Source organism: Thermobia domestica, chromosome 2, assembly GCF_964235325.1.
Source record: "Thermobia domestica chromosome 2, izTheDome1.hap1.1, whole genome shotgun sequence".
Taxonomy (NCBI): domain Eukaryota; kingdom Metazoa; phylum Arthropoda; class Insecta; order Zygentoma; family Lepismatidae; genus Thermobia; species Thermobia domestica.
In genome coordinates, this window is record NC_137455.1 from 32844657 (window position 1) to 32865865 (window position 21209).

A 21209-nucleotide genomic window follows, 5' to 3' on the forward strand; every position below is an offset into this window, starting at 1 on the left:
GTGTTAGGTATAATGACAGATCATCTATCATGCTGTGAGTCCAAAGGCCATTTTTACTCAGACACTAATAAGATTGACTGCACTCAATATCCTTCAACTCACTTTATTTAATATGGTGTTGTTTTCAGGCGACCAGTTGTGTTATATTTATTCATGTATTCATGCATATATTTATGTACTGAAAGATACCGACGGCCAATGCCCGTATAGTTAAGTTATGTGATGAGCGAGTTTGGTTCCCATTCGTAGCTAAGCTGTCAGGTGAGAGCGCTCACTATAATATACCTCAATGCTCTGCATCTTTCTCACTCCACGGGTCTCTGGACGCACGGAAAAAGAGGAGGGTATTTCCCCTCCCCTCCATCTTGGATAGCCCACCTCCCACCCTGCACTCCGCTTGCCCTATAACACGTGAAGACTTCTACGGACTCCGTTCAGAGTGAAGTCAAGGCTCTGTGCGATCGTCTTCAAGGGCGAGGTAAAAACTCAAGACCAAACCCTTCCGAGTGCAGTCGTTCCTTTTTTCTTCGTTTTCTACTTACGCCTTTTCACTTGCTGTACAACGAAGAAAGGAAGGTGCAAATCGTCGAAAGTTCGTTAACCGTTTAAAGACACTCGACGACGACAAAACTCGCGGACGGACGAGTTTTCTTTTTTTTTTAAATTTTCCTTTTGTTTTCTTTTATCTTCTTTTTTTTTTTTTTTCTCGACGAGGCGTCTTCAGATTACCAATTTGAAGACGATTGCATTCGTTAGTTTTGATATATAAGTTCGTTTATCCTTAACGTACTTGACGGATCAAGTCCGATCAATCATTCCTCTCTTCCCTTCGGTGTGGTGTCATCCATTTTGTTCTGGTTGCATCAAGAAGAATAAATAAACAAAAAAGAAATCAGCAATGATAACCTCAAGGACACTTTTTCTACTCTTTATTGGAGCCTTTATTGCCGGTAAGTACTGCATAGAATTTCTCTACTTTTTTTTATATTGGGAGCCGCTTCGGAAATTTTAATACATCATCTCAAATGTTGAGCATTTTGAAGGATATATACTTCTCGTGTACTGGATTGTATTATACATGAATATGTTGAAGTCCTATACGGATCTATACGTCAAATTTGGTAAGGGATTATTTAAATATATCAAATTACTTGTATAATTCTAAATAATTACGTCTACCATGCTCTTTCCACGCCTCCCTCGTGGCTAAATAATTCGACTTATGGGTTTCATACGAGGAACCAGGACTCGATTCCCACTGAAAGTGCATGAATGCATTACGCTAAACCAATGGTTCTCAACCTAATTTCTATCACGACCCCCATTTTATCACATCCTCTTGCCAGTGACCTTATAATTTCTAGTTTGTAATAAGCTTGTGTAGGATTTTTAATATCTACCTATTGCGGAGATCTCACGATATCTATCTATTTCTATATTAGTAGAAATCATTTTTTTTGTATATACAGTGGATATAGTAGCTTCCCTAAAAGCTAACGGATTAAACCCAATTTGGTCAGTTCATTAATATTTCAAACATCGAATCCGATCTGTCATACTGTTTCAAAATGGAGGCCCTTGGAAATTTTAAAACTTCATAACTCCTTTAATTTTGGCTCATATGATAAAAAGATAAAGTGATTTCTAATTTTGGTTTTAAAAACATGAATAGTTGTCAAAAAAAATTATTGAGGATTTTAAATGACTTGATAATGTGCATCACGAAGATTGAACCGGACATTGCTGCACCAGTGAAATCACAAGAGGTTCAGGTATCTCATTAGCTTTCAACTATAATTGTATTTCAATATGCAGGTTATGTGGCATTTGTACTTTTCTGGTATTCCAATATGCAGTTCTCATTAGTTTCATATAGTAGCCTACCTCTTTCACTGAAATTGATTTTTAAACAACTCTGCTCCGTTGAAAATGTTTAGTAGACCTATTTTTTTGTCGTCCTTAACAGTATGTATAAAAATTAAAAATATGCATATCAGAACAAAATTTAAAGTAATATTTAAAAATATTTTTCGGTATTAGGTTCTAATTATATTTATCTCTTCCGCTTTCCTTCACGACCCCCATGAAACCCCTCGGGACCGCCCTAGGGGTCGCGGCCCCAGGTTGAGAAACTCTGCGCTAAACGATTCTCTGATACAGGTTTCTTCCAGAAAATTTTGTCCCAGGAAGCTAAAGTCTGAGACGGCTGTACTTCGACACTATTGTGGTATATATGTATATGCAAATAAAACATCAAAGAATATTTTTAATTCGCGAATGTGAACTTCCAACAATGTTAGGTAAAAGGGCGCAGGCCGTCAGTCATTCCTTTGATATTATGTGCTAAAGAATGTGCCCTGCATTAGAGTAATTTCTAGTTGCAATTTGTCTTAGCTCCAAAAGACAGGAAGTAAATTTCCCCAGAAAGTATGCAAGCTGTCGGTCCCCCAGAAAGTATGCATAGACAATAATATTGACCTGATATGGCCTCGGTAATGTTAAGATCATACAAGTGAAAAAACAAAGCACTATTCCCTGTTTCAGAAATGCACATTATTATTTAACTGACCTCACATTTAATTAACAGAAGAAAGATAATTTCGGTTCCAATAATCGAAGAACATTGATTAAGTTAAGGCAGCCTCACACCCAGGGGCGGATTAAGACTTTTGGGGTCCTGGAGCCGACTATTTCAAGGGGGTCCTATGTTACGAATAATTCCAGAGCATACATTTTTCTTTGCTGCCTACTACAGCCTAGTAGGCTCATCGAAACACCGAGTACTATGGTGTAATATTTTAATGTGCTTCAAGTTTACAATAATTAGTTTAATAACATTCATTATTAACAGTTAAATGTTCATATACTGCAATGTAACAACAAATGCCAAATACAAGCCAAAAAGTCAATGGTGAAGAACGCTGGTGGAAGAAGACAACTCTAGTAATAGCGCAAGCGTAGCGAGCGGGAAAGGAATAGCATGGGTCTGAAGCCTATAATATTATAAGTTGATTGCTATATTTTAGTATTAAGGAGAGGGATTTTGGAGGCCCCGGAGCCTGAGCTCCATTGGCTTTGCCCTTAATCCGCTCCTACTCACACCGTATTCATAAACTCAAATCGGTTATTTCTCCTATGAAGTTAACTATCTCAAACGTTATACAGAACATGTCAATTCATTCATTATTTCTTTAAGGGTTTAGGAACATATTCACGAAACATATACATAGAAAAGCATATATTCATCTTGCAACAGCAATATTCTTGAAAATATTATTTGTACCCAGTGGCGGATCTAGACGGTAAAAACTAAGGGGCCAGCTAGAACCCAGATTATGATAGGTGTATTCAGGGCCGTGCCGTGGGGGGGGGCGATCGGGGCGAGTGCCGAAGTAAGGAGGCGAAAAATTCGGGAGAAAAAAGGAAAAAAAAGATAGGAAAAATTGCTTGGAATATATGTATGGGGGCGCCGTCGTATACTCTCTCCACGGGCGCTGATTTTCCACGGCACGGCTCTGGGTGTATCATGAGTTTAATATAAACTTTTAGAAATATATAAATAATAGCTTCAATTATTTTTGTCACTCAAAAAACTGGAGGGCCTAGGACCCCCGGCCCCGGACTAGATCCGCCACTGTTTGTACCGTAATTTTTAAAAAAGAAAAAGAAAAATGTTAATAGTTGTTGCAGTGAACATAACAAGAATGTGTGTATATGCAGTACCGGATTTAGGAGGGGTGCAAAGGTGCACTTGTACACACACACACCCTTCGTTGTAAATATACCTTACGTAAAGTGAGAAGCTAGTAGTGAGTTTTGCAAAATCAACAGTTTAAGTCAATTTTCTGAAGGTTGAAGGAAAAGAATTCATCTAGAGCAGACATTTAGCATTTCCATAGGAATTTCTTATTCACATCACAGATGTCTAAGGGCATTTAAAAAAAATCAAATTTAATTCAAATGTACTGGTAGTTATTGGTGCACCCCTCCCCCTCAGAGAATCCTGGATCCGGCCCTGTGTATATGTCAAATATACTATTTGACAAAGATAATATCTCTCCCATAATCCTTTAGGTTCTTAGTAGCTAAACAGCAAAATTTAATGCGGAAGGCACTGGTTCGATTCCTGAATTAGTGTATATGGCTCGGATTCTAAGTCTTGCTGAAAAAGAAGCTAAGGGTGCTAAGTTGATGTCTATAGGATATGCAGGAAATATTCTTTTAAAATTTTGGGAGCACTGTAACTCAGTGACAGAAACTTCACTTCTGATGTGAGGGAACCCTGATTCGATCTGTGAGTTTCTTCGGAGTTCTGTCATTTCCTCCCACATTCCCATCCCACTATTTTTTACATAATGATTTACTTTCATCTTTCATTAATTCTATAGACTAAAGATCATAACTATGGGATTTTCAATTAATTATTTATTGAACTGTGGGATTATTTATTTATTTATTAATTTTCTTGTAAAACACTGTGTCGCACAATATATACGCCAGAGCACAACATATCGAAGTCAGACGCACTCGCCAATTCAAAAATGATGGTCACCAGTACTTCTCACGTACAAATTGTGAGAGATCCCCCCTCCCAGTGGCCTTTGGTTTGACGAAGAAAGAGATTACATCAGGGCATAACATTTCAAAACCAGACTATTAGATTCAGGATAATCAATTTTGAATTGGATAATTCATATACTGTACATGTTAAAAATATCTTACCTTAAGACTTCACGTTTGTGTAACGTTCTCTCTCTGCACTGAAGTACCAGTTGTTGATTGCAGATTTCGGATCAAAGTTCTTAAGTCCTTAAGGGTCTTCACTACAGCGAAATAAAACTACCGCTAATTTTAGAGTTTTTCTGTAATATCTTCAAAACAAATAAAAAATATTCGAAAAGTAGAAATGTAGTAAACTAAACAATACGATTTTGCATGTGGTACCGTTATCACAACTCATCTATCTACTTTCGATTTGCAACTGTAGATTTAGCATTTTTTGCGGGTTCTGTAAATAGCAGCATACCAAAACCAGATAGGTAAATTGTGGTAAAGGTATCACATGCAAAATAGTTCTGTCTAGTTCACTACGTTTCTGCTTTTCGAATACTTTTATTTATTTTGAAGATATTACAGAAAAACTCTAAAAATTAGAGGTAGCTTAATTTCGCTGTAGTGAAGACCCTTAAGTAAAGGAGGGGCGAATTAAAACATTGTGATGACTTCATTTTCCATGTTCGTTGTGAAGACTTCACATTCCGTATTTTCTCTCATGCAGTGACATTTATTTTCGTGAAATATAAACTGCGTAGCCCTGTGAGTTTCGACAGAAACCATTCCTACTGAACAGTGGTCGCCAGCTCTAAATTTCTAGTCGCCAATGGCGACCGGAAATTTTGTGCCCTGTATACGCTATTCAATAGGTTCACGAACTCAAAAGAAAAGTAGAGCTCCCTCGTAGCTAAGTGGTTAGCGTACTCACCTTTGCATAGGAGACCCGGTTGATTCCCGGCAGGAGCTCATATGATTCGGATCCCACTTTAACTGTAGGTCCACGTCTCATATAGCCTCTCTGCTGAAAGGGACGCTAAATTCAAAATCAAATCAAAATCAAAGGAAAAGTAAAAGAAATCAATACAAAAGGAAAGAAGTTTCTAATCAGCATGTATTTCTTCGCGTGCCCTTTCGTGGCCAAATAAATTACTAAATGTATGGATTCGGTTCGGATTTGACGCCAGGTGGCAATACTACTCTTCGATATAGATCCAAGTATTGGTAGTGATTCAATTAGGTCTCGTCCCATTTAGCCTCAATGCTGAAAAGAGCTTACACTAATCAATAAAGAAATTAAACAATCAAATGTTTCATTTCATACCGTATATTTTGTACTGAATCAAGACACAATGTTTTATTTAAATCACAGTAATCAAAAAATATATCCTTTATGCTTTCAATTCTGGTGTGAGCGGTTTCTGGTGCGTTCTCAGGTCATAGAAGTTTATGGTGCACAACATTGTGTCCGTGGATTTTCTCGAAGTCTATCCGTCTACTGTAGGCTATCTTTAAAGGCATACTAAATTAAAGATTTCTAGTAAATTTTACTAGTTAAATATTTCTGGAATGTAGCATGCAGGTTACCATTAGAAGAAATTCGAAATTTGTAGCAGTGATGATGGCAGTTCAATATATATATTATAGGCACAGTTCCTGTGTCTTAACTACGCCAACAAAATATAAATAAACTCAATTAAATGCCAATCTAATACTCCAGATAGCTAGAAATTCGTTGTTTTAAGAGCCCCTTAAAACATAAGATTTATTTTAATGGTTTAATCCAAAGTTGTTTAAACCAGGTATTTTATTTTTTTAAACGAAAAAAAAATAATATAAAAAGCCTCAAATCATGTGAACTTCATGCTGAGGTTTGCACATATCTCAAACCAACTAAAATATCTTTCTTAATACATTACAAAGCCAAGAAACATAAATGTAAGAGATTTATTGAAATCATAAGGATTTTCCGCATATAGATATGCAGGGCCGTATTTACGCAAGAGCCAACATGGCCATGACCCTGGACGGCAGGATTTAGGGGGCGGTAATTTTTGCGGATCGTTTTCTTTCAGTATTTCAGTTCTGGAAATTACATAAATTGCTGAAGATAAGAGGAAATAGGTAAAAGTCGACCTGTTTTTCACTTATGTTATACATTAAAAAAAAAAAATAAAAGTGTATACAAAGCCAGTATATCGTATGAACATACTTATATGGTATATTGGCTTTTATGAATACTTTTACTTTTTTAGATTATCATAGAGAGGAAAAGGCCGATCTTTACCCACCTCCTTGGAAGGTTAAGAAAAAGACTATCTCTCATGGATGGACAAGTGATTTAACTACGATATTAAGAACCAGTAATTATAGGAATATTGTAGAAATTCCAGGTTGTATGGCAACTTTCATTTTGCTGAAAATAATCTTTCAGTGACGGTAGAACACTTACGATGGGGATACCAGACTATGTGAATATCTGTATGTCCCTGGTTTCCTTAGGTTTAGCGTGCCCCTTATTGTTTACTTTTTCTCTCTTTGTGCCTAACACACATTCTTTATATATACATGGTCCCGCGACCCATCCCGTTAGAGGTACTAAGTCTCAGGTAAATATTTGAGTAAACATTCTTCCATGGTCCAATAGCTAGGGCGCGTTCCTTTGGTGCAAGAAATCCCAGATTCGATTCAGATGGGAGAGAATTAAAGGGCTAAAGTGGTTCAAGTTACCTTTCAAAGTGTAAGTCTCGTCCTATAGATCCTTGCTGCTGAAAAATAATGTAAATGCAGATGAATCAATAAATAACGAGTCTTAGTAGTGATTCGAATTCATTGGAAGCAGTAGAACCCGTTACCTGTTAAGACATAGAAACTTTATAAGAAAGGTGATGTGTTACAAAGTATAGAAATGCCACATTATACAGAAACAATAGATGATCAATAAAAATAAAATAATATAAATAAATAATTTGTATCTAGATATTATTTTACATATTGAATGATCCTATGTTTTAAATATTGACTTCTTTTCCCTTAAGAGAACATTCTTGTTATAATATTCACCATAACTGCTTCTCAGGGAATTGCTACAATGAAGACTTTAGCTATATTCATATCACGTAGATTCTGTATAGTGGAGAGTCACCCATGTTAATGCTAACAGCTTAGCAATCATTAAGACATGTCGTTTTAGTAAAAAGAAGAACATACTCTACATTCACTATACATTTTATGTTTTAAAAAGTTAATGCTTCGAAGTTGATCAATACATGTTAATGGATAACTGTATGGGAGAAAGGTTTTAGAATCCGTCCAAAAGACAAATAAATACCTCCAGTTATAGTAATACGGGAAGTTAAATTCAAGTAGGCTTATGCGTTATGATAACTGTATCAGATGATAGAAAAATATTTTTCGTATATGTATTTTTAGAACTTGATCTTATAGATGACTTAGAGTATTCGTGTGAGATGGCGACAAAGATGTCTGCGGCAACTATCAGCAATTAAATTTACATAATGTGACAAGTTTTTCAGACATCTTGTTGGAGAACAAGTTCGAAAAGGGGAGCCGGCAGGTATGATTTACCACCTACAATGATGTACCAGACCACTAATTTTCGTTATAAAAATAACCAAATTGGCGTCAATAGTGTATTTTCCCACAGAGCATGTACTGTATATTACCGTTTCAGAAACTCTGAAGCATTTTAATTAGCAATCATCTATTATTACAAAATTTTGTTTACGTACATGAAGGTGGTAGTTAAGCAATTTGCAGTGGGTGTCCACTGACTTGAAAGAGCATGTTACATGATATGCCCATAAAAGTATGATTAGCATAATGAAAAGACGAAGTTTTAGTAACCTTTTCGTTAGAACATTCATCTTTGTTAAGAAATATTAATTGCTTAGCATCATCACCAATATTGTCATTAGTAATGTACGAAAAGGAGGTGGTTCAGGATTTTAACCCTTCCTTGAGAAAAATATTATGCAAACATAAGCATTTACCACATTGAAATATGTTTGCAAGTGTCTAAAATCATATGAACTTGGTATCTTGAACCCCCCTGACGAAATTCTGCATACGCTACTAATTGTCATGAGTGTTATGCGTTACTAGCTCGTTACTTGTCATAAAATTTTAAAACATTTCCATGCAATATTCTCCTCTACTAACCTATTGTTTTGATGATACATTGTATTTAATATCATCTGCCAATTGCAATATAATTATTAAAACTTTTCCATTCTACTGTACTATACTTTATTTAATTTTGATTTTGAGTTTAGCATCGCTTTCAGCAGCGAGGCTATATCAGACGTGAACCTGTACTGCTTAACGTGGCTCCGAATCCATGAGCTCCCGTCAGAAATAGAATCTGAGTATCCCACGCCAAAGGCGTGTATGCTAACCACTTAGCTACGAGAAAGCTCCTACTTTATTTAATATAAATTATTTAATATAAATTTGTAAATTGTTGTAAATCATATCTTAATTACAACTATAATTTTAGAACAAGTATGTTAATTTTTACCGTAATATTCGTATAACTCAATTTTTTGCTGTACATCAAATATATTTCTAAAGTATTACTTCTTTACAATATATCTTTCTATAATTTAATGTAGTTTTAAAGAAAATATTAGACATTTCTGTATATTATTCTCACAAATCATCTCTATTTTGCAAAGCATTATAACCTGCAAAATAGTATTTATATACATGTATAATATAGTATATTTCTATAAATTATAAAATTTCTACAGATTAAAACATATTTCTATTAATATGATATTTCAGTAATACAACTTTCCTACATTTCAATGTATTCTTTCATAAGACTGTATTATTGTAAATTATATTTCTTTAAAATTCAATATAGATTTGTAATTTTAAAACATATTGTATATGTCACAGTGATCGTATCACTCAAATTTTTCCAACTCATCCTACCTTGCTAAATTACAACGTTCTGTAATTCAATATATATATTTCCATTACTAAATACAGTTATAATAACTCATCAGTCTGATTTATTCACACTTCAGGTATGACTATATCTGGAACTATTTACTTGACTTAAGAATGTACTTTAGAAGTTTCCTTTTTAGCATTACAGTTATATATTTAACATTTATCGATTAAATTACTAAGATAACGCCTCAACTTTTAACATTTTGAACTGCAGTTTTCTTTTCATTTAATGAGAATATCTTGATAAAAACATGCTATTAATATTAGCGTAATATATGTGTCATTGTGGTGTAGCATGATTCTTATCTTAAAATTCTTCTTTCTTCAACAACCATGAAGTGAAAAGTATTTTTGCCTTTACGACCAAATAACAAGACTACATCCAACAAAAAAATAACAGGAATTTGTAAATTCTTACTCAATATTTACAACCATATTTTGTCACAGCATGTCTCTGTAAACTTGAATATTACTAAAGTTTAAATGCTTTAATACAACCTTAATACTTCTGTATGTATATAATCATCACATATCTGGAGAGCATACTTTTTAAGTTAGAAATACAGTAGGAAGTAGAAAATCCTACACACCACAGATAGTTCGGATTTTCAAATTGTTCGAATTTTCGAAAATGACCAAGAAAATTCCATTTAGGCTTACATATACTGTACGGTATGTTCTTCTATCGATACAGTGGTTATTCAGTACATACAGTAATTACAATACTGTACGTAAGGCTACTTACATTTAATGTTTCTGAAGAACCTAATCGTACAGTAAGTTACACTGATCTTGTAAGTCACACTTAAAACTTATAGGCCTAAGAGAAAATAAAAATAAAAATATGTATGACAAACAATTACATATGAAGAACTTTTGCAAAAAAATAAAAAAAACACTGACTTCATAAAACTTCGACGGACACACTATTGTTGTTTATCGCTAGCGTTAAGACAAAATGTAAAAAGTTTCTAGGGACCGTGTTCGGATATTTGACGTTCGGATTATCGACGTCCTACTGTATATTACAATATTATATTATATAATATTATTTTTCTCCAAATCATTACTCTTCTTGAATAGTATTCTTACCTGTGGTAGATAAGCCTTGTGTGGATTCTTAGAGGAAGCTATAGTTCATGTCTGAAATTGCAAACTTCAGTTCAATTCGGTGCTGGAACAAATATAACATTCCAACCAAGTATTATAAAATTCTATCGGCCAAGATATTCTACACTGCAATATTCCTGTAGTTCAAAATAATTTTGCACCCGTTATTTTAGAATCTTTGTACAATTCAACATTTTTATAGCACATTATATTTTGTAGATAAAAATATTCCTATAGCTCAACACTCATTATAATTCTGTAAATAACAATATACATGTAGTTCAACAAGCGTCTGAATATTGTAACTTGACACTGGTCCGTATCCAGGGAGGGTCTAGGGGGGCCGGGCCCCCCTAAAATTTTCACGATAGACTGGCAAATGACGGTCCCCTCCTAACTTCAACCGCCCCCCCCCCCTACACTTTTGGGCTGGCTATAGGCCTGACTTGACATGTAGTGACGCATAATAATGACAATTTGTGTATTATAGCAATTCTATATCAATATATGTTTACACATTATATTTCTGTAGATTAAATTATTTATAATTCAGCATTGTTTTCGAACACATGATGTTTATGTCAACTATTACATTTCTATAAATCAATACTTTTCTAACTCATTATACTGCATTAAATTAAATACTACTATGACAGAACATTCATAGTTTTCTAACATGCCCTATTCATGTAGGGCTATAACACTACTATAGATCAATGTATTTTTTTTAAATCATCACATTTTTGTAGAATAAAATATTTTTATAATTCAATGTAGTTTCCTAACACATAATATTTAAGTAAGTGCGTGTGGTAAAATAAGTGAGCGCATATAAAAAAGGACTCTATTAGAGGCTATTTTCCACCGGCGGTATAATTTTGTACAGTGCACAGAGCCTGTATTTTATGTTTACAAGCGGAGCGTTACAAGTATAAAACCATGACAAGTGCTGTTGAAACTCGTATCATTGTTAAAACCCGCTTCTCTTCACTATCCAAGTTTACGCGCATAATCACCATCGCTAGGGTCCACCAGCTTCGCCCTGCCCTGACTCGGTTAGATAGCATTCGTTGCTTTTTAGTAGCCACCTAACACAGGTTTGTTTGTGTTTATTGCACTAGTTTTTTGTATGCCACTCATCCAGAAACCGTATTTATGCGCAAATCGTAAAATAATTGTAAATTTTCAATAAATAATTATTTCTGGTGGTCCCTTTGAATTTATCTATGCCACGCGAGATATTTTCATGTAGCTCAGTGGAAATCTTTTAGGGGACAATAAGAAGGAAATTAGTGAAATAATTATAATTTTTCAACAATTCTTTCTAGTGGTGCGCAATAAGTAAACGAGTACAAAAAATATTCCTATAACTCAATGTAGTTTTGTAACATATTATTTTTGTATAGATTATCACATTCCTTTGCTTCAAGCAATTCTGTAACATATAAGGATTGAAGATATTAAAATTTATACTCCAGTAACACAAACCTCTCTAAGTTTTCACGCATTTCATCCTTTACATAAATATAAGTCTTAGCTACATTTCTGGATTAAAAGATTCAATACATTTCAATCAAAAATCTTTTTGTACGCCTTATATCTGGAGAACTAAATACAGTGTAGCCAAGCCCAAACTATCACTTAACTCAGTATGATGTGCATATTACATAATAATAATAATAATAATAATAATAATAATAATAATAATAATAATAATAATAATAATAATAATAATAATGTAGCTAAACTCGATTTAGGGACCGTTTAAAAATTTTGTGGCCTCTGGTCCAAAAACTAATTATTGGCAAGATCGCAATCTTTTTATGCATTTTTAATTATCCCTGAAATTGTTGGCCAAAATCCCAATTTTTTAATACATTTTTTTATCATTCCTAAAATTCTTGTCTATGTTGTCGTCTGTAAAACTATGTTCGAAGGCTAAAACAGCAGTTCTGACTAGGGTGCAGATTTAAAAAAAAAATAAAAGAAAAAACAAAGAAACGCAAAGAAAGCAAAGTAATTCAAACTGATATTGAATTTCATGTTAAAACAAACACTCTTCAGAAACATGTACACATTCATTTCGGTTTAAGTCTAGAGCAATTTACTTTAAGAAACTGGTTTTGTGCATTTGTTGTGTGTTAACAAAAATGAAAAAAGTAAACAAAAAATGTACCTTTAAAAAATATTCTTGTAACTTAAATTACATGAAGAAGTGATCGAAGGAATGCATATAATTCTAACACTTTTTTCTTTTCATTTCTTTCTTTCTTTTTTTTAAAAGAAGAGAAGAATGAATGTTTCGTCAGAACTAAGTTGATTATATGTATTGGTTTTCTTCACAGAATACTCTCTTTTCTTTTTCTTCTTCCAGTTCATGTCATTCTGTTTTTTGTTTTGTTTTGTTTTTACGTTACTTTTCCTTGAGCGACTTTTTTTGCCTATTCTTTTGAGAAGGTATCTAAAGTGCGTTTCGCACAAAAATATATGCGTGACTGATATATTTGTTGTTTCTGGTGTTCCAATCACAGCTCATCCTCATGACAGAATTGAAAGAGTTGTCAAAATGTCAACTAATGTAAAATCTTCTTCTTTACGTTAAGCAATACAGCCTCAATGCATGTTGTCTGTTTCCTGTACATCTTGACTGTGAACTTCAAATAAGCTTTTTTTTTTTTTTTTAAAAAAAAAAAAGAGTAGTTTATCTGGAAACGTAATAATAATAATAATTTTAATATCATCGTTGCGAACAGTTCATAGGTAAAAATAGAATACACTGTAAAGTATCAGTATACAATCTTCTAGACTAGACTAGAGCAGAGGTTCTCAACCTCATTCCTATTCATGATCCCCACTTTATCACATCCTTTTGCCAGCGACCCCCTTATAATTTTTGGTTTGTAATAAGCTTGTGTGGGATTTTTTAATATATCTACTGCGGAGATCTCATAATATCCATCTATTTCTATAATGGTAGAATTCTTTTCTTGTATATAATGGATATAGTAACTTCCATAAAAGCGACTGAATTAAAACCAAATTTGGTCATTTCATTCATATTACAAATATCGAATTCGTTTCAAAGTAAAAACCGTTTCAAAATTTTAAAACTTTATAACTCCCTTAATTTTGGGTCATATGATAAAAATGAAGTGATTTTTAATTTTGGTTTAAAAAAAACTTGGACAGTTGTTTAAAAAAAAATATTGAGTATTTTAAATGACCTGATAATGTGCATCATGAAGAATGAACCTTACGTTGCCGCACTAGTGAAATCATACCATGCTCAGGTATCTCATTAGATTTCAATTTTAATTGTATTTCAATATGCAGGTTTTGTTGCATTTGTATTTTTCTGGTATTTCAATATCCAGTTCTCATTAGTTTCATATAGTAGCCTAACTCTTTCATTTAAATTGATTTTTAAACAACTCTGCACCTGTTGAAATGTTTAGTAGACGCATTTTTGTTGTTGTTCTTAACAGTATGTATAAATATAAAAATATGCCTATCAGAACAAAATTCAGAATAACATTTAAAAATATTAAATTCTAATTATATATTTTCTATTCCGCTTATCTTCGCGAACCCTAGGTTGAGAAACCCTGGGCTAGAGGAAAATTAATAATAGTTTATAATGAAATAAGATAATTGTTCCAACAATGCAGCTTTCTTAGAGGTCAGATAGTATGGTAGGGTGATGAATCTGAAATCAAATTAAGCTTAAGCTGTCTTACGTATACAACTCTTTTACTTAATAATCTTACTCCGTAACTAATTCTGATCAAGGCTTCACAAATTTATATACTGGACCTGGTACACAGTCTAATGATGCTAAATACCCACACACGAAGCTCAACTCATAGGCACTCGACCTTTCTTTAATTCCATGGTTTTTAGAATAACCAATCAAATTGAATTACTCCTTTCGTATCAAGAAGAGCATTTTTTTATATATTCCTACTTTCCTTACTAAAACTACGAGGACTTCTGTTAAACCACGTAGCCTTCTCAAGTCCTATTGAAGCGCCCGCCAAGTGTGAACTACGTATAATACAGTTGAAATTCATCGTCAAATAGTAGGGTTTGCGGTAGGAACTTTATAAGTGATCGGTACGTGCACGAGTGTTACAGAGAGATTAAAGGACTTACTGACGTATACGACGAAAGTAGTCAAAATTTGAAATCTGTGGCGGTAGATAGCCTTAACGGATGCATGAAGTATGTGGTTCGTGAAAGGCGTAGATTATGATTCCTGAACTGTCTTATCTTGAAATTGCAAGAAACTCAGAATTCGCCTGGAGAAATAGAATTACACCTTGTAGTTCACACTTGGTAGGCATTTTGGTTGCACTCGAAGTGCGGAACTCAGCAGCCACCTGGAGAAACGTAGTTCACACTTGGTGCTTGAAGTAAAATTAAATCCAGTTTCGGTTGCACTCGATATGTTGTCACAATCACTACTCACTTTGATTGAATGATAAAGTCTGTCTATTGGTGGGGAGGATATGTGACATCCAATTAACAACTTTGTCTTTTTGCCGCTTCATCTCATGTGATTCTCCTGTGGTGGCTTAACAAAGGTTGAAACAAAATAGCCCTCGTACAAAACCAACTACAATTCATATCTTTCAACTCGTATATTAACAGAGTATGTATACAAAATCATACAAACAAACGAGTTAGTTCTCGGTACTGTATCTATATAGTGAGAGGCTGCCTATATTGCGAGAGTTGAACTTACATGATGGTCTGCGCACCTCCAACTTCATCGAATTCAATCATTGGTCGTGGACTGGAGCCCATGCTAACAGAAGGTCTTATCCTTCATAATCTTAGGGCTGCACAAAGACATAAAACACAAACTCAAAATGTCATATAATTGTTGACTGTGCAGATTAAGATCCTTGTCAAAAGGTTAAAATATTGGCATTTTCTAAATAAAAACCAAAGAAAATTCAAATCGAATTAATTAACTCCCACCATTTTCAAAATGTACAGTACTCTAATATAATTAAAAGTTAATTTTAAAGAATAGTCAATCTTTATAAAATATCACATCTAGCATGCAAAATTATTTTACTTTGTTGTCATACGTGTATCGTATATGTGGATTGGGTACTGAAAATAAATATTAATAACAAAATCAAACATTGGCAGTATAACAAGCTAAAATAATTCGTTACTGTATGTGATGAACGTTCTGTTAATAATGGTCATTCATATTTTCAACTTTTATTTATTTATTTATTACATTTAACTCAATTCAACTGAGGTTCTCAATTCAATTCATCTATATATGCATTCTTTCTATGTTCACGCATAATTTCGATATAGCTTAAACAGCTTTGATTCTTTCTTTTTTAGTTAGTTATTTTGTTTGAAAGACAAAATTTGGAAGACGTTTCTGGTGGTCCTATGTAAATTTCGTTAGAATTTGATGCCAATCGTTGGAGTTATACTATGAAGCAACTCAAGGCATGCTTAGTTAATCACGGCAAAGTAACATGCTTATAGGCAATCATACATTCTGAGTGTAATTGTGGTTACATAACAACACAGGGGTTGTATTGGATGCTCCAAATCATAGCAAAGTAACATGCTTATAGGCAATTATACATTTTGAGCGTGATTTTGGTTGCATAACACTACAGGGGTTGTACTGCAAATTTTTAGAACACTTTCATAGAACATTATATACTATCTTTGTTTGTAACATTGTAAACTAGTGTGCGTGTCTGAAGTCGGTTAAGATGTTGTTATAAAGTTTTGCAATTATCTTATCAACAATCTATAGTTCCAAAGAGGTACTCAATGTCCACTCACAGAAACAATATCTACTGTTAAAATTTCTCAATAATTATGTCCTATATTAACTCCCTTTGAGATTATTACCTCAATTAAAATATTTTATAAATTATACACTTCAGTTGCTATATAATTTTAGCAATCCCTCTAGAAGAAGCTTTCAATGACTCATTTTGAAGCATCATTATCTCCCCTCCTCTTACAGATGTCTCTGTATTCTCTGTTAGTCCTGTGATTAACTACATTTTTTAAACTACTCGACTTTTCTACTGACCATACAAAACGAAACAAACAAAAAAACTCAACATGTCACTAGTTTCAACATGCCTTAAGAAATCTAAACCTGTATCTTGTTGTAATGGCACCTTGTTAGTTAAAATGGCATTGACTTTCGAACAGTTTGGAAAAAAAATGGGGAAAAAGAAAATAAGCAAGGAAACCTGACATCTACAAACAGAACAAACAAAAAAAAGTAAAAACCAAACAAATGAATGTCTTTTGAATGAACACCCTTGAATTTGACCACCTAGAAGATTATCCCTCTCAGGATGTTGAAAAGAACATCTTTAGGAGTTACTTTTTTTTTTTTTTTTTTTTGTTTCTAAAGACTTCCTTGCTCTCGCTGAAGTCACGTCCAACCGTTAGTTACGTTTTTCTCGATTCGTTTTTGTTTCTTTCCCTTTCAAAGAAAGAACGAAAAAAAAAAGATTTTCCCATTGTCATCATGTACATGTTGAAATCATGAAGAGCTGCAGTGAAGATAGTAAAAGTTATCTTAACGAAAAACAAGTGGAATGGTAATGTGAAGAGATCTTCCTTTTTTTTTAAAAAAAAAAAGTAAGTAAAAATATTTTCATGTGTATAATATATAATTTCCTTTGAAGTACTGGAAAGGGTTGGACATGCTTAAGTTTATCATGAACTTGTTACAAACTCTTAACAATGCGATTGAATCGTGACATCCAGACTGTTTTAGGATTCACAAATCTAACTTAATTCTTCTTCTACTGAGATGTCAATTTTCATTGTTTTTCTTTTTTCCTTAAAAACAAGCAAAGAAAGAGAAGAAAAAAACAAATGCATAAGTATAGTGTTTACTTTTGGATGATCAAAGTTGAATCAAAGCAGAAGAAATGTAATTTTGAATTGAATTGTGTACGATTATTTCTTTATGTACAGGAAGGAAGAGTTGTTATAAGATCATATATATATATATATATATATATATATATATATATATATATATATATATATATATATATATATATATACAGGGTGTTAAAAAAATATGTCACAATATTTTGGGAATAGATTCCTGACATCACAATAAGAAAAAAAGTTTATATAGACCTGTGCTCAAAAATGGATAGTTTCGGAGTTATAGGGTGAAGAAAACGTGAACAGGTTAACTTCATAGCTCCACTGCAAGAGGACCTATCGTAGTCGGGTCAAGACATCACTGAGGAACTGGTATGTGATCTATCGAAATATCCATGTTTAAGAATGCTCTAGTACTTGCACGCCAATTTTTAGAGATAGGGGAAGAGTGATCAAGTACATATATATAATACATATACAATACAAATACATATATATAAGAATTCTTCCTTCCTTGTATATCCAGAGTCAGACTAACACACTCTTGAATCTAAGGCTATGCTTCCGAAACCGTCCCCTCCAAAGTCATGTAAATTCAAATATATTTCCACACTCCAAACGTTGTTGCTGTTACTAAATACACGAAGATAATTTAATTTAATATTTTGTTCAAGGTTTTAGATTCTATGGTACATTATAATGACCAAATTGTTGTCCATAGTGGGACTCAACACTCAGTCACGACTTACAAAGTCTCGTTGCTCAGTACACGTTTTTAGGGCGGGCTCATTTGAAACGGGGAAAAAACATATAATAATATGTAATGCACAAACACTAACATCGGAAATTTCCCGTACAATAGATTAATTTATTCTGTAATATATAAAGAGGATAAGATCGAGCCTAATATGTCGCCTTAGGCTCTAGTTTATTCAGCCTAAGCATTAGTTCGAGCTTGTGTATATCATGGATTCTCTCATCTTGTCTCGATTTTCGAATAACTCTTTATCGTCTTGTCTCCAATCTTTCCTCGTCTCGTTTTGTAAATTTATGTATAACAATTATGCCCTGATTTTATTTCTTAATTTTATCCAGAAGTTATTAAAATCCTTCCCGGTAACGATAAGTCTACGAAGGTTTTAATATATCAACATTTGTATTCCAATAATATGTTAAATTTAAACACTTTATATGGTTAAACATTTAAACATCCTGAGCGCTATACTAACCCGCTAATCGCAACAACACTGTAGGTAGTCTATCGAGCAAGGATAGTATCCATAATTACTCTCATATAATTATATGAGAACGATTTTCGATTGTTCATATCTTGGGATTCACTGGATGGTTCATCTCCAACAATGAACTGGATTTCTAACTTTCCTTTACATCCTCCCCGAAATTAATGTCGATCCATCGACCAGTTCTTCAGATTTTGTGGCTCCCAGAAGGACACACGAACAGGAAATGAAATGAAATGAAATTTTTGCGTTTTATGTCCCACTATTATGCCGGCTAGGCTAAAGGAGACGGTGATGAGAAATGATTGGAATAGTGGAATGAAGAAAGTGGGAGGAAACGGGACAACCCCGAGGAAACCCACTTACACGGAGTTTGTCCCTCACAAAGTTCACTTGGCCGGAGCAGAGTATGAACCCGAGACCCCATGCACCAGAGGTGAACGCTCTACCAATGAGCCACCGCGGTCCCGACACACGAACAGAGTAAATATATAAAATTGTTTTTGGTAACCCAAACTCCTTAACGAAGATGGTGAAGGTTGTAAGATTTAAACCTCAATTAGTTCTTTGTGAAACTTAACTAGATGTGGTATTGGTTAAGTTCGTTTAAGAAAGGGGCAGGAGTAATGATTTTCATGAAATAAAGGAGGAAAAATAAGAGAAACTACTTCGCTGCGGTAGACAGTGTCCCTTCGTTTTCCAGCAACACATCTACACTAGGGATTGTTGTGGAACATATCGCAAGCTCTTCACCCTGGGCGGAAGACAAATTGAGGAACTTTTCTGTAAAAATAAATAAATAAATCGTTCGACTTCATTTCCACCCCCACACTTGTTGTTCGACTTGTTGCTAGACACGATTTGCTCAACTTATCGCCTAGTTTGAACAGACCTTTAGAACTTCGGGAAAATTCCTTTAAAGTGGAGAAGAGTACCGGTAACGATTTTCACGAAGTGAAATTATTTGCCATTCTCTGGTGCGAAAAATTGATTTAACCTTGTCTTATCTTTGAGAAAACTGGGATAAGGAGTGGCTTCGGATAAACTCGTTTAGATAGGGGATGAGATATTATTTTCCTGTAATAGGGTAATTTACCACTTTTTGGTAAGATAAAGTGATATTTCAGTTTTGATTATGGGTAAAATATATTGACAGGGTTAACAATTTCCTTAAAAATTTGACCGATGCAAGAAGAATAGCTTAAGTTATCCTACCAAGCAAGGTTCTGGTTTTCCAGAATATTCTACCTTAAGAATTACATACCTTTTGTTCATATAAATTGAATTAAGCTAGATCCTACTACACAGTCTTATATCTAGGTTCACTGTAAAGAATTATGCTAATCGGAAACGAATCACATTTACCAGCAAACCCAGAAATACAATTAAAACTAAATACCTAACATGAAAGTAAATAAAGTACAATTATACGTACATAAAGAAATAATAAAACCTGATTTTACTCTCTATCTATATAGACGTTAATATAATTACATGCTAAGTGTAATTACTGCAATAAACAGTCATAAAGTTTTAAAATACCCATTTCATCGTTTCCAACTAACTTCAAAAGTGGGGTCATCCTCTTCTTTACTTTTTCCCCCTTCTCTTTATGTATATGCATATATAAAAAAAAAACAGAAGTTCATTGTACTACTATAATGATGTGAAGGTCATTTGTATGCGTTTTGCGCATATGGAACATGTTTTTGCCAAGACTCGTGTAATGTATATATGTGTCTGTGTGTATACATGTATGTATGTATGTGAGCACCTTATCATTCTTGTCATGATATGCAATGAGATATAATTATGCAATCAGGCTACTGGGTATGTTTCTTTACAAGCTACGGGATACGTTCTTGGCATCAATCACCAAGCTAGCTTTACATACAGGAATATAACATGTCCAGCAAGAAACGACATTTGTAAGAAGGATGTCACCTCAATACATTATTATTATTATTATTATTATTATTATTATTATTATTATTATTATTATTATTATTATTATTATTATTATTATTATTATTATTATTATTATTATTAGTGTTTGAGTACTGGAAAACATATTTTAAATTGGAACTATTGGCTGACAGGAGATATTTAATTCATTCAGTATTTGTAGAAAAGTGCTTGTGTAGAACTAAAAGTACTTGTAAGACTATATTTTCAAAAATGTGGATTTTAAAGTTCCAATATATGATACAAGGGTAAAAAATTTTATTGCAACCACATGACAGGAAATATATTTTAATCTCTAGACTTTTAACAAACTATAATAGAGTGACTTTATTTTAGAATTTTTAATATATCTTACTAGTTGTTTTTATCTATTCTTTTAATTTTTGATGTCTCAGTTTTTTAGGAATTGACATAAACTACATTGTCAGAGTGAATTAGTCCTAGAGGCAACAGTTC

General features: G+C 33.5%; 1 protein-coding gene across 1 annotated transcript in view; it reads left to right on the forward strand.

Annotated features, from left to right (window-relative positions):
* Positions 1–426: 426 nt before the first annotated feature.
* Positions 427–21209, forward strand: part of LOC145671328 (serine protease inhibitor dipetalogastin) — a 208414-nt gene continuing 187631 nt past the window's right edge. Inside the window, exon 1 of the mRNA XM_081740337.1 lies at positions 427–950. Within this exon, the coding sequence (XP_081596463.1) occupies positions 899–950 (52 nt within the window). The 5' untranslated portion in view covers positions 427–898. The remainder of the gene's footprint in view (positions 951–21209) is intronic.